This window comes from Sphaerodactylus townsendi, linkage group LG15 (assembly GCF_021028975.2).
Source record: "Sphaerodactylus townsendi isolate TG3544 linkage group LG15, MPM_Stown_v2.3, whole genome shotgun sequence".
In the NCBI taxonomy this organism is placed as follows: Eukaryota; Metazoa; Chordata; class Lepidosauria; order Squamata; family Sphaerodactylidae; genus Sphaerodactylus; species Sphaerodactylus townsendi.
Genome location: NC_059439.1, coordinates 13,118,212 through 13,133,410, shown reverse-complemented (window position 1 = coordinate 13,133,410; position 15,199 = coordinate 13,118,212). Strand labels below are relative to the sequence as shown.

Here is a 15,199-nt window from a genome sequence, read left to right as displayed (position 1 = left end):
ACTCAGAGGCACTATTTTTCTGTCACATGTTACAGGGTTCAAAAGTGGCCATGGAAACTTATGCCGCAAATGAGTCTACTGGGTAGAATTGCTGGTTCCAATCAGGCCACCAAGAGTGGAAGAGAACAGGTGCAGGGAAAAAGCAGGAGCATTAACAATGTAGATTCACATATAGCACTTACAATATCCTGACAGATATAACCAATTGCTTCCAATGTTGACTCTTTCATATGCTCTGTGCTGTGCTGATTTGTAACATTGGCTACCAGTTGAGGAATGAGTTCAGGCCACTGATTCATAGGGATTTCTGCACAGGCGATGCCAGCAACGCACTGTGAGGCTGAGCTGGGCCTGTAGGTTTCGGTACCCAAAGTCTGCAAAACCTGTAACAGAATAAAGGAAGGGATCACTATACCAGAAAGAGACACCTGAATAAGGCTGGTTCTAATGAGAAGCAGAATCCTTAAATATTTTAATGTCACAAAATGTGTCTTAAAAGTCAAGACAGCAATCTTAACCTTCAATTGTCTTTTTATGGCAGTAAACCAGGGGTATTGACCTAATTTGTTGAAAGGAGCAAATATTACATAAATGTGACTTGGCCAGGCTGGACCCCAGGGAAGGGGGGCGACAGCTGCCTCAACTGGCAAGCCTGCCCAGATCAGCACTGGAGAAGGTGGATGGCACAGGGTGGGAGCAGCTGCAACTGGCGAGCATAGAACTGCACCAAGGGAAGGACTGTTGCCTCAGCTGGCAAGGCCACAGCAGATTCACCATTCAAGATATGCATGGGGGGGGGGGGGGCGCCTCACCAGGACAGATCATGGAAGGGGGGTGGTAGTGGCCTGGACTGTCCAGTCTACTGCAGGCTTGCCAGTGCAGATCAGGAGTTAGGGGGTTGCCTCAGCTGACTCATGATCCTGATAAGCCCTCTTAAGGGGCCGGATCCAGCCCCTGGCCCACATGTTTGACACCCCTGCAGTAAACACTTATGTCTAAACAGGCTAAAACCTTCATATCTGCAGGACTGCCTCTCCCAACAAGTTACTGGTAGTCCTAGGCCCAAAAGATGTCTGGCTGTCCTTGACCAGGACCACAGCTTTTCCAGCTCGGGCCCCAGCCTAGGGAAACACTCTGTCAAGTGAGACCCAGGCCCTGTGGGACTTGGCACAATTTCACTAGGGCTGAAAGTCAGAGCTGTTCCACCAGGCCTATGGCTGAGGTAGATGATGGGTCACAACCTGCTGGCCTCCCTTTTTCCTACCCAACTAGTAATGGTATAAATGTTTTGAATTATGGGGAATTACTGTTCAAAGCGATAATGTTATAATGTTATTTCCCTTTGACTATTGTCTATAGGGACACAGATATGAAGGAGATCTATTTATCGATTCATTGTTTTACTGGATTGTTTTTATGTTTTTAATATGTGGTAAGCTGCTCTGAGCCTGTACAGGAATGGGCAGCCTGTAAGTTAAACAAATAAATGAACAAATAAACAGCTAGGGAATGAACAGGAAAAGCAAAGCAAATGCAAGAGCAACCTATCTTGATACAAATATAGAAAACAATGTTGCGTATTAACCACAAGTCAGAGCAAACTGAACTAAACTAGAACGATGAAGAAAAGTACGAATGGTAGCTTTAACATACATAATTCTTGACCTCTCGGCGAGCATTGGCATCGATTGCAAGCCATCTTTGCTGGTGCTGAGCCTTTACATCCGGATCTTTAGAAGTCAGTGAGTTCTTGATCTGCAAACCAGCTGCGACTCTGGCAACCTGGCTGTTTCCTGGGTTTGCAAGCACTCGGGATAGTTCCACAAGGAAAGTGGGCTAGCCAACAAGAAAGAGAGTTTTTTTCAGTTACTGGCAGGAAGAAAGCGTTATATCCATGCTCCAGTGAATTTAACCACCAATACTTCTAGCTGAATGTACACTACGTTTTCCAGACTGAGTGTACACATATTCCCTCCCTCTTTCCCTCACTAGTGATTTTGTTTGCATGATAAAAGATATTGATTAAAACCACTCCTGGTAATTCCTACTTGAAATAGTCACACGTTATTGGTTCTTAATTTGTGCAAAATTATTCAGTCACTATCCTGTCCCATACAAAGGTCTGAGCCCTTGCCACAAGGCCTAGTGCAATGTACAGCCTACTAAAGACTTTTGTTTCACATCTTCAGCCTGGCCAGAAAACATCTAATACAGGGGTCAGCAACCCGCGGCTCGCGAGCCGCATGAGGCTCTTTTATGCTTGTACTGCGGCTCCTGGCATGGCTGGCCCTTCCTGGCGCCTCGCGAGCTCCCATTGGCTCGCAATACTTGGCTCTGCGCCACAGCTTCTCTGATCCCTTCTCTGCCCTCCTGCCACGGCTAGGAATACTGAAATGTCCCACTCTCCTGTTGTCCGCCTCCATCCACCTCTTCCCTCCCCTTCTCCCCATTGCGGCCCTCTCCCTTCTGTTCCTCCTCCTTACATGCTTTTCCTTGGGGCCACTGCCACGCCCTCTCTTTCTGCCATCCTCGCCCTGACTGTTTACATCTGGCCATCCCCGCAGTTGCGTGTTTCGCAGAGGGGGTAGGGGATGAGGAACCGGGCGTCCTCAGCAGATCAGGAGTGTGACCGCCCCCCTGCCTCACCAACAGCTCTGCTGTGTAGTTATGAGAATGTGTCCGAGCGCGGGGGTGACCCCCTTCCCGGACTTCCCTGCTGAGCAGCCCAGGAGCCCTGCAGACGCAACCGGAGCTAGCCCCGCACCCCGCCCAGCAGCAGAACAGCCAGGCGCCAGGGAAGCACCCTGTGGAACTCGCCGCTGGGTCGGATAGCTGGCCGAGGAGCGCCCCACTGATGGGGGAGGACGCGGTGGGGGACGGGGCTGGCACCACCGCCCGGTCTAGCCACGTGTTGGCCGTGGCTGGAGAACAGCTGCAAGGCCTTGGCCGAGGCCGTGAGCTGCCGTTCGGGGCAAGAGGGATCACAAAAGGGATAAAAGGGGGTGGGCTGAGCAGGCAGAAGTGGTGGTAGTTTATGGAAACGGGGGGGAGGAATGGTGGTGAGAGGTTGGGAGAGAGAGTGCGACGGACGGAGGAGGGTTTAAGGGCAGGACAGGTATTAAACCAGCCTACAGGAGGAGGAGAAGCAGGGACGGTAGCCTTGAAGGACGGAGACAGAGGGAACAGCGGGTAGAGGGATAGGGAGAGAACAAGGAGGCCGCCTGACAGGGTGCAGGGGGTCACCCAGACTCCAGCGGTGCTCGGCTCTCTCTACCTGGTATTCAGGCAAGCTGTGGCTGCAAAGACTGTCCCAGTTAGTCCACTCCCCAAAAAATGGGAGTGAGGCTGGGGTTTCCAACACCCGGGTAAGGGAAGGTGGGTTGGCACCAGGGCGTCCAGCAGGGACCCTGCAGGGGGACCGGGACAGAATGTGTGTGGTTATGAGAATGAAATTCATACTTAATTTGTAGTATGTGTCTGTTGCAAAAGATGTATCCCTTGCTAGACACGCACAAAGCACAAGTACAACTTACAGTCTTAAGGAGAACTGAATCAGGGCCATAATGTATTTTAAAGCTCCCAAAGATTTTAGAGTTTTAAGCACATCAAAGCAATACACTGTAATTGTTTACACAAAGCGTAAAGGTAAAAAAAACAATATATACAGTGTTATCTTCATTTAAAATGTCAAAAAGTATTTGCGGCTCCAAGTGTTTTATTTTCCGTAGAAAACGGGTCCAAATGGCTCTTTGAATGTTAAAGGTTGCTGACCCCTGATCTAGTAAGTGACCTTACCCAATGATCATGTTGGCTTTGAATCTCTACAGTGATTATCTGTCATCTTTTTCAAGCTCTTTTCCAACAGGGAACGAAATTAGTTTTTTGGGGTTCTAGCAAAATTTCACAACTTTGGGAAGAGAAGAAGCTTCTATCTACTATATAGATACTAAGACACCCTGCCACCCCACTCACTTGTAACTCTTCGTTTTTCAAGCTGGGATAATATATACTATACACAAGAATAACAATTTCTGATTAAAAACTGGAAAGCAAAGAGCATCAAACTGATCAATCATAAGTTTGGCTTACTGCGTATCAAACTACAGATATGCTACACACAGGCCCCTTCCATACATGCAGAATAATGTTCTTTCAATCCACTTTGAAGCTGGATTTTACTGTGTGAAATAGCAAAATTCACTTGCAAACAATTGTGAAGGTAGATTGAAAGTGCATTATTCTGCATTTGCGGGCCACAGTAAGAGACAGATTTTCCCGGCTTCTTTTACAGAAGACAACATTCACTGAACATATCCTGTGTTGAACAAGATGCCCTGCTTTAAAAGATAGAAATGTGTTTTCAAACAGAATGTTTGGAACTCAACACCAAATGATTTAAAAAACTGACTAAATGGCCCATAACCATGGAGTTTGTTTGTCCCAATGTTATCTCCTAAAATAAGTAAACTAAACACAATCAACAAATAACCCCTGTGTGTTATGATAAACAGATTGTGAAGCACTTAGTCAAATCACACCACTTAGGACCAAGGTTGCCCTAAGGTTGCACACACCACAGGTATCAGAATGGGTACAAAGGGCAATTTGCTTAAAAGCACCTGATCATACAAAAACTGCTCTGGCCTTTCAGATAGACTGGCAGGCCATGGAGCAGGTTTCTACCCCAAATGGTTGCAGAAAAAAGGCATTTGAAAATGTTGCATAAGTGTCAGAGATGCAAAGTTTGGGATAGGAAATTATTTCCAATGTCCAACCCCACTGTTTTTTAAGGAAGTGATCAGTGAGTTGAATGTGGTGGGCGATGAGCTGCCAGGCACACCAAGCACACCAATATCAGAACAACAGCTACTGGTGTTCAGCAAACAGAACCTGTCTGGGATCCAAATGGTAACTTTCGCTCTCTGAACAGAACCCCACTCCCTTAACATAGACTGCTATTGAAAGTGACTGCAGTTTCAAAAATAAGACAGTATGCAATTGCCTTTTGTGCATTTTGGTTGGAGCAGTGCCTTAGATCCCAGCACTTTTCATGCCTAGTGAGCGTTTAAATAATTTGACACTAATATCCAAACTATTTTCTCAGTGCCACTTCCTCTAGCACCTTTGCATCTTTCAACCACATTAATAACTCTACCCACCCTGACTTAGGGTATGGTCGTCCTTTTTTTCTCTTTTACCTGGCTGCCACTCCAAACAGAACTGAGAGCTAAAGGAACTTCTGCGTTTCAACTAAAATAGCGTGATAAAGGAAATCAACGTAGACAAGACAATGGAACAACTAGACCACGATGGGTTAAGGAACACATCCTCTCCCAAAGAAAGAACAGGAGAGAACCTTTGAGGAGCGTATAACTGAATGTGGGCGGGGGTGGGGTGGGGGGGTGGCACCTAAAAAATCACTGTCTGAAAATGACATGTTTGGCTACAGCTTTTTAGCAATAATGAAGCTGATCTGCGGAGAAATAAGTATCGCACTGATGCTGTTTAAGCAGTACAGAACCTTAAAGGCCGTCTTTGAGTCTTGCCCACATCATTCCTACAAGGAACTGGGCCGAAAGGAGAAAACAGTTGATTTTCTTGTTCAACTTTTAAATAGATATGGAACAGTAAAGGGTGTGAAAGGATAAGCAGCACATAATCAATGTAAAAAAGAACTTGTAAGATTTTGAGCTCTTGACCTTTAGGGAGGATCCTCACTAGGAGAAGAGGAAGCGACAAGTGCTATCCTGTCCCTCGGCAAAGCAACAATTTTATTTCAAATATTTGTTGCCAATTCTCCAATAAATATACTGCGGAGAATTCTGGGCAGTAGTATACCTTTTCCTCAGCAAAAGTCATTCCCCATTTATTTCTAGTCTCAAAGCATGTATGGGTTAGGGATAGGGGAAACAGGCTAAAGAGTTAGAGACACTTTACATGAAAGAACGGGACGACAGGCAGGCAAATTTTGAATTTAGCTATTTTTGGTTAAGGGCACAGTTTGGACTAGGCCTCAGGACTTTATCATGTCCTTGTTTATACTTAATATATAAATATTAAGTATAAGCAAGGACATGATAATATCCTGAGGCCTAGAGTTCATAAAGGTACCTTAGAATTTACTATACTGTATTTCTGAAAATACTGGCTTCTTGTAACTCAGAGGCACCTAAAAACTTGGCACCTGTGCCTAGAAATGGCAAACTTTTTTCACTCTTTGCGAGGCTGTCACTAAGTTAACTGGTTGATTTAGAATATGAATGAACCCTTGTCTAAAATTTCCCTATTCTGCCATTAAATCTCACCCATAGTTCACGCTGTTACAAATTGTTATAAGGATAAAATGTAATATCTTATGTACATGTCTTACAAGTCAAGTAAAATACCATTTCTGAAATTGTCTCTTCTAAGAATCTGATTTTTAAAAAACACTGACTAAAATATATGGAGAAAATGAGGAGAGACTTGTATTTGCATTTTTCATTGTCATAAACCAAGATTTTAAAACTTCATTTAGAACTGATAGTTTTTCAGGCTCAAGAATGAGATCTAGGGACAACCCGTGATTTAGACTGCCATGGCATGTGGTAAAAGACTGTGTAAGGTATTAATAACAAAGTATATTGAGACCTTTTAAAACGAAAGTTTGTGTGACAGTCACCAAATGTCTAAGCAGGAAACAGCCTATACCAGAGCAATGTCCCACCACAGAACATGACTGCAAACAAACTGCCAAAGGGGAGAAACATGCTGACCAGCTGCATGAAAACTAAAATACTAAAGTATCAGTACCTAAGGGCAACAACATGTAAGCTACACACTGAATCAACAATGCCAACTCAAAATACTATATGCAATCCAGATAAGTAGTTTTTCTAAAGCTTGCAGGATTGTTGGAACTAGTTCAAGGCCTCCAGGAGCCCCACAGTCTTCAAAGGAACAATCCTGGAGCATGAGCAGTTGTAACAGTCAAAGCATCATTTAAAAAGCATCTCAAGGGATGAGCAATACATCCTCAGTCATTTCTATCTAAACACATATTACTTGCTAGCTGATTTATACATGTAGTCAATGCCTTCAAGATATGCTATACAATCTTTCCTGAACACATGAAATCCAGGTACAGACACAACCCAGGTTATGCTCAATTAATTTTCCCATTCTGCACAAAAAGATCCAATATTTCAAAAACAGACACGCAGCACCAATCTTATTGCATTCATTTAAAAAAACTGTGTCACTCATTCCTTATATCTTTTCCTGGAGGGAAAAACTAGAACTGAACTACTTTCACTCTCCATCAGCAAATAGTGGCCCTACATTAACTCAGTGGGCTATGTACCTACTTGCCTCTGATCCCTTATTGTACCCAGTCCTACCACACAATTCCAGGACTAGATTTATTTCAAGGAGGAAAACACTGGAAAATACTTTTATTTAAATGATTAACCGTCTGGCTTCCAAACAAGACTCTTGCATCAAAGAAACTGGTAGAAATCCAAGAGATACAATGCAGTTTATTCAAGGCTAGCAAAAACACAAAGAGAAAGCCTGTTTGCGGGAGCTGGGTTTTACAAAATGCCCGAAGGTTGATGGGGGGCGGTCCAGAAACCCAGCAGGGCAAACCCCAAGAGAAAGGGAAATCGAAAGCTAGAAGTGGTCTCCTCCTGCCAGCACAGAGGCAGAGGCCTCCGCCTTCTGCTCCAGAGCTAGACTCATGCCGGCTTCCCCTCCTCCACTGCCTTTTCCCTCCATGCATGCAGCGCGGCACAGCCAAGCCGCCCTCCCCTTCCTTTTCCCTCCCGCGGGCCCGGCTCGCCTTCGCGATTGGGTGGCGCGATCCTCGGGCACGCCACTATTGGCTGCCCGGCCCCCGCCCCCCCTTCCGAAAAGAAAAAAAATAGGGGAAAAAAAGAAACCTTTCGGTTAGGCTGCGCCCCTCCATGGCGGCTCGGCCTGCTGGGCTCTTGAGCGCGCACGCAGGGGGGGGGGGGGGGATCCTGCTGGGGCGAACAACCCCACCCAAGGCCGGCTCGGCTCTTACCAGGTTCTCGATGGCCGCCTGCTCCAGGAACTTCTGGGCCGCCTCGAGCTCGGAGCGGTCTGCAAGGCATTAAAAAGGGGGAGAAGGGGAAGATATGGGGGGGGGGGGGAGAGATAGAGAGAAGGAGGGTGTCAATATCCGCCCCCCCAAGCAACCATCGCCGCGTTAAGATTCCCTACCAGCATCCCCCCAAGTGCTTAAAATCAGCTCCCCCCTCCCCACATATAAAAGGGCGACCGGCCAGCCTATCCTCTCTGCACGGAAGCCTCGTGGCTCAGCTAACTTTATCCTTGCAGGAAGATTTGAAGAGGTTTGGGGATGGGGGGGGGGGGGGGGGACAGGAAAAATCCCACTTTCCGTAACGGTCTCGTACACTCCAATTGCAAAGGGAGGAGCATCTCTTTTCCAGGGACAGAGGGGGCGGTGAGGGGGGGTCCCTTTTGGTTATCCCACTGATAAGAGTCGGCGGCCAAAGCATCACGGCTTGCAAAGCACAAATGTTTTTCATAACCTGGCGCATCGCAGTGAGATAGATGCAGTCGGCCTGTACTGACCGGGACTGGAACACGACCCCCCCCCCCCCCCAAAGAATATAGTTCTTATAAGCAAACTGATTAGGGCCTGTATTTAAACCGGGAAGGATCTCTTCTTAGCAAACCCCGGCACCCCAATGCACACATGCTCGCCTCTACCAGTGTGCATTAATTCCTAAAAGTGCCATTAGTGGCATCCACCCTCCCCCCTTGGTAGAGGGAAGGCCATGATGCCCACTGCACGTGGGGGCGATACAGTCTTTTGAGAAGATCCCTGAGCACCGCCTGCAAATGCCAGCCTTGCCTTTTCCCTACCCCAGGGCAGAAAACACCCCCCCCCCGCGGCCTGCAGGGAAGGCGATGGGCGAGAGAGTTCACTTCCGAGCCCTCACCTGGGTTGCCTTAAGAAGCGACCCCGTGTCGCCTCCCAAACCCGTCCCGACATCTCTCCCCTCCAGCCCGCGATATTACCCCGGGAGCCCCCTCCCCAGTCTTCACCCACGTGCGTTAATCGCTAGGCTCGGCACCACGTGACCGACACCCCCCCCCCCCCCGAGATGCTCGCTCCATTTCGGAGCCTTTGATCGACGCGCGCGAACAACACAAGAGATTGCACCCCCTCAAAAAAAATTGGGCTCCTGATTCGGCGTGTGTGTGTGTGGGAAATAACCTACAGGCACCCTAGTCCCATATAGCTGGTAGGGCGGTGGGGAGAGAAGAACATGAAGTCCATCAAAGCACCCCCCCCCCTAGCCTCATATATTTGGAGGGGAGAGAACATGCAGCTTCCCATGGAATCCCCCCCCACCCCACGCCACATATTTGGAAGCGGGAAAGAACCATCACCGCCAACTGGGAACGCGTTAAAAGGAAAAGAGAAAAAAAAACCCGCAATAACTGACCCCAAATCTTTCCCCTTTCCCCATGCGGGGGGGCCTTCATTTCTGGCCCCTCCCTCCTAAATTACAGGTCGACCCCCCCATCAACCAAGGGGAGGGGGAAACCTTCACCCACACTGACTCACCCCCCCCCCCCCACACACACACACGGAGCGGCCTTTACCTGGCGAGACCGTCTTCTCTAGGATCGTGATGAGCTCCATGGCGGTGGCGGCGTGAGGTGAAACCGGGAAAGAGAGGAAAAGAAGGGGGTCGGGGGAGGAAAGTGAGGAAACGAGCGAGGGGGGAGCGGAGTCGGTGATCGCCGCCGCCGGCCTCGCGCTCTCCCCCCTGCGGTCGGGCGGGCGGGTTTTCCTCGCGCTCTCCCTTCGCGCTCTTTACTTCTCCCTCAGCGGCTCGCGCGGGGCGGACCCCACCCCCTCCCCCCACCCCGGCGGAAGCGGCTCGACTATCCCTTGACTACTTCCCGTCCCCTCCCCACGCGCAACTCCAGGCGGCGGCGGAAGGGAATGAGGGGAGGGAGGAGGGTTTTGAAAAAAAGGGCGCGCGCGGCGACGTGAAGCGAAAAGCGATGAGGGAGGGCGGGGGGAGAAGGGAGGGGCTGAGCAGAAAAAGCGGGAGCGCGCGCGCGCCCCCCACGCAGCTGCCCTGAAGGGACACTAATTCGCCCTCCCTCCTCCCTGGTTCGCCGCCTGACGAGACTGGACGGCTCAGGCCTGCCAGACCCCAGCCCGCCTTCAGGCACGTCGGCGGCCTTGCGTCGCAAGCGTGGTGACGCAAGCGAGCGTTTTTTTCGCGACGTCGCGTCTCGCATGCCCGCCCTCCCCCTTCTCATTTTCAACCGGCCGACGCCCGCCTCCCTGTCCACTGATTGGCTGGCAGCGCCGTCTACGTCATGACGCCGGCAAAGTCGTTTCTTTTGTTTTTAAAATATGGATGTTTGGGATATGCAGGTTTTGGATGGAAGCTGCGCACGTTTACACGTGAGTAAAACCCGTTGAGTCAGGTGGGGCGACTTCTAAGTAAATAAGTTCGGTCTCATGAAATGTGTTATCCAGTGCTGTTAAATGCATTCTAAACACTCCACCACACTTCCTCTTTGTGGGCAGTGGTTGGCGCACACACTACAATACTGGCCAGCCCTTCCTCTGAGGAGTTCAGGGCTGAATAAATAGCTCTCCCCTCCTCTGTTTTATCAATAGCCCTGTGAGGTAGCTCAGGCTGAGAAAGGACATCTGGGCCAGGGTCACCCAGTGAACTTCACAGTGTTTGAATCCTAATTCTGGGCTCATACTTTAACCACAGTCGCTAGTTACTTTAACTCAGTCTGTGTTTGTATAGACTGCAATACATTCATACACTCACCAGCTACATACACCACTTTGGAAATTTGTCAGGTGTGTTTATCTGGCTGATAAAATAGATATAAAATATATGCTTATATATGTTTATGAACCTGAGTCCTACATAAACCTTGTTAACCTTGTTACCTTGTTAAAATGAATGGGAATTGTTAAAATGAAGGGGAATTATAAAAAAGGAATTATAAAAAAGGAATTATAAAAAACCTTGTTAAAATGAATGGGAATTATAAAAAAGGTATACTCCTGTAACTCAATCAGTTATTTCAACTGGATTTGTACAAAAGAATTTCCTGTTAAGTTGTAAGTGCTTTTTTTTTAATAAACTTGATGAATGTGTGAAACATAGCAGGATGGGCGGGTACCATGTTGCTTTGTGGGTCCCCACTGGGGGGAAAGGCAGAGGGTAAACAAAGTAAAACATGTCAGTCAAGATCAGCACCAGAGGTCCTGCTGGCCCACCTTCTGTTTCATCAAGAAAAGGTCACAGGTGATCAGAGACAGGGCCTTTTCATGGAGGGTACCATGTTTGTGGAATACCCTTAAATCAGGCATTTCAGTTACAGTACAATTGGTTGCTCCTCTCTGCCCTATTCAGCTGGTAATAGGGTGTTTATTATTCAGTGTTTATTTATTTTATTTCATTCTCACATTTCTACCCCAGCCATTCCCCATGGGGCTCAGAGTGGCGTACAACAATTAAATATAAAAACGCATTTAAAACACAATAAAAATGGGGAAAAAACATCCCAATAAAATGGTGCCAATTACTGTTGCCCATGGGAGGCCACCTATAGTAGAAACTAACCCGGATCGCTTGGTGGAAATGCCTGGTGGAATAGCTCCATCTTACAGGCCCTGCACAATTGATTTAAATCCCTCAGGGCCCTGATCTCATTGGGGACCATATTCCACTAGGTTGGGGCCAGGACAGTAAACACCCTGGCCCTCGTAGAAGCCAACTTTGAAAGCCGCCCAGAGCATTTTTAAGCAAAGTTCAACCAATGTTTATCATGTATCTGTGGAAGTGAGCTCTGAATCAGGAAAGCTTATGCTAGAAAAAGTCTGAAATTTTTTAGGGACCACTAGCATCCCCATTTTATTTTGCCGCAACAGGTCACCACAGGTACCCCTCTGAAACTGTTATAGTTACACTCACACACACACTTAATTCAAATGTTTGGCAGAATATACTTCATGAAGAGACCATTAGGACTAAAATAAAGAATATCAAAGTTCTTGAGAATCAGTTGGGACCCATGACCAAAATAGTGTAATGATTGGAGTATCAGACTAGGATCTGGGAGAATCAGGTTTGAATCCTGAATCTACTGTGGAAGCTTGATGGGTGACCTTGGGCCAATCATACACCACTCAGACTAGCCTACTTCGTGGGGTTGTTATGAGCATAAAATGAGAGAAGGATCTAAGTTGCTCTGTGGGTCCCCACTGGGGGAAAAGGCAGAGGGTAAACAAAGTAAAATCTGCAAGACCCAAGTTCAAAATTCCAGGTGGAGTTCCTGTAGTCAGAGGACCCTGATAGTTTTCAAGCAGAACACTGGGAAAGCTGGGAGGCTGCTGGCTAATGCACACCTACCTGGAAGAAGCAGGCCACGCCCACCCCCACCCCTTCTTCCTCTGCCTGTCATTCTAACTATTGGTCAAACCATTTGTGGGGGTGAAGCCACATATATCTGGAGCAGCACTCTTCTGTCATGGTAAATTTGCTAGTGAGGCCTGACTTCCAATTAATCTGAGATCTCAGCTGACTGTCCCTCTATTACCCTGATTCCCTTGCAGTCAGCCAATTCTATAGCCCAGCTTTCCTGCCAACAAGCACTTGTTAGAACATAGAATATGAATGGGGTGATTTCAGCATTCAGATTTCCTGGTTGGAATGCTGAAAAGAGGAAAAAGGTCGAGGACACAGAACAGCAGTTCTTAAGCCTGGTTAGTTTTTTTGTGTTTACTACCAACTTCATTTCTATTGGCCCTGGGATCATGCCTCTTTTAAAGCCACAGAAGAACTATTTTCCCGTCCAGCTGTGATTGCTTGGCACGCGCCTTCCAGAGATAACACCCAAATGGTTATAGAGTTCTAGGGCCTGATTATGCCCCAAATTTGAAACATGCAAAATAGATTTAAGAAACGTAAATTGAGATTTCTAAGGGCTGCGATACTGAGCGCAAGGGCGGTGTTAGTTCCATTTATTCAGGGGAAATGTGTCTGTGCTGCACTGTACAATTACGTATGATAAGCTTTTCAGATTTTTGTATCCTTTACTTACTACAGATGAGAAAGGCCTAGCACAGGGGTCTCCAACAGCTAGTTGGAGTGCAGCGCCCAAGGCAGGTTGATCCCAAACTCTCTGCAATAGCAGCATGTCACCAAGCTGCAGGCGGGTTGGCCATGAGGTGGGGAAGCATTTTCAGAAGGTGCATCAACCTCAACACCAGGAGAAGAAGAAGAGTTTGGATTTATATCCCCCCTTTCTCTCCTGCAAGGAGACTCAAAGAAGCTCCCTTCACCCCCACCCAACAAACACCATGTGAGGTGGGTGGGGCTGAGAGAGCTCTGAAGAACTGTGACTAGCCCAAGGTCACCCAGCTGGCGTGTGTTGGAGTGCACAAGTTAATCTGGTTCCCCAGATAAGCCTCCACAGCTCAAGTGGCAGAGTGGGGAATCAAACCCGGTTCTCCTGATTAAAGTGTACCTGCTCTTAACCACTACACCACGCCAGCAGACAATCTTAACCTTTAAGGGAAATCAATAGCTTAATAGCACCAGCTGTTAACTCTCCTTCAACCTCCCCATTGTTTTTGTTTTCAGACAGCAGAAACAGACATCAGGTTTACAACCTAATACAATAAACTGGTGGTGTGTGTGTGTGTGTGTTTTACAACATATGCAGCCACTGCCCATTTTCCATTTCCCAACATTTCAAGTGCAGATATCTACTGAATATGCCCCAACTACTTTAAAACCCGGTATCCCCAGGCAGTCTCCCATTCAAGTACTAACCAGGCCCAACCCTGCTTAGCTTCTGAGATTAGACGGGATCGGGCATATTCAGGGCAGTATGTTCTACAGTCAACGTTTTTTTAAATGCAGGCAACTGACCTTCCATCAGTAATCTCTGCAGGGTTCAATGCTGAATAGCAACATAGCCGCACCAAGTTTCCTCTGTGACATTCCTTGGCACAGGACTCCCTTGTAACACGCCAACCAGCCTTTGCTACTTAAATCAAGGAGAGTAATAATACCAGTTGGGTGGGAGGACACCACTTTCATAGCCACAAACATCCATGGAGGAAAAACTAGAGCAACTCAACACTAAGATCACGAAGATCACAATATTTGCAAGGCATTTCCAAACACTGAGTGCAGGTAGGGTGTGTGTGTGGTACAGAGACAGGACCAAGAGGTGGGAAACTCAGATGGAATTTAGCTTCACATATTACAGCCAGAAGGCACAATGCATTGAAAACTAGGTCGCACTTACCTGTAACCACTCGATGAACAGCAGTAAGTGCAATCTGTTTTCATTATCATGGCTTCTGTGCAGATTTTCCGAAGCTACCCACAAAGGAAGGCAGGCAAAGTTCTCACACAAAATATACAACTTTATTGAAAAACAAAATGAAGGACAGCCTTCCCGACCGCAGCTTCTTTTCCTGCTTGCAGATCGAAGGTATAATGTTTGATTGGCATCCCCTCTGATGACCATGTTGCCACCTTGCAGACTTATTACAGCAAGCAACCCTTCAGGAAAGCAGCTGAAGAAGAATGGGACCTAATGGAGTGTATGTGTTCCCCGACAGGACACTGTATCCCTGCCAACTTGTAACATTATTTAATACAATGTACAACACATCTTGAAAGAGTTTGTGATGCAGCTTCCCTACATTTGATCTCCCTGCATGCAATATAAATGAAGTTTTATCTAAATCAGGGGAGTACAGCCCAGGGAAACAAATGTCCCTGGGCTGTGGCCATCCAGTTACGTGGGGGGGGGGGGGCGCAAAATCACCCTCACATCCCTCCTTCTTCCCCTGGGTCCATACACTAACTTCAAGATCTGCTGCAAAAAAATTGTTTGGTTGTGGGGGGAGGGGGCGGCTGCCCATAAGGGGGAGGGGGCGCGGAAAACTTGGATTTTGCACTGGGTTACATTTTTCCTAGATATGCCTCTGCTCTACATTTTCTGGTTCTTTGCAAATAAAAAAGCAAGGCCCTCCTAACAGCCAAGCTATGTTAATTTTCTCTCTGCTTGTGAAGTTGGATGTGGGAAAAAACTGGTAGGACAATATCCGGCTCCAAATGAAAATTTTGAAACTAACTTTGGGAGGACACTCAGACTT

At 47.4% G+C, this 15,199-nt stretch overlaps 1 protein-coding gene and 1 pseudogene across 1 annotated transcript in view; both read right to left on the bottom strand.

Moving 5' to 3' along the window:
• KPNB1 (karyopherin subunit beta 1) overlaps positions 1-10,215 on the bottom strand; it is a 52,620-nt gene extending 42,405 nt beyond the window's left edge. The window contains exons 1-4 of the mRNA XM_048517121.1: positions 9,640-10,215; positions 8,045-8,103; positions 1,654-1,836; positions 183-383 (exon numbers count right to left, since the gene is read on the bottom strand). Of these exons, the coding sequence (XP_048373078.1) occupies positions 183-383; positions 1,654-1,836; positions 8,045-8,103; positions 9,640-9,679 (483 nt within the window). The 5' untranslated portion in view covers positions 9,680-10,215. The remainder of the gene's footprint in view (positions 1-182; positions 384-1,653; positions 1,837-8,044; positions 8,104-9,639) is intronic.
• A 3,596-nt stretch (positions 10,216-13,811) lies between these two features.
• LOC125445363 lies at positions 13,812-13,929 on the bottom strand (annotated as a pseudogene).
• Positions 13,930-15,199: the final 1,270 nt, after the last annotated feature.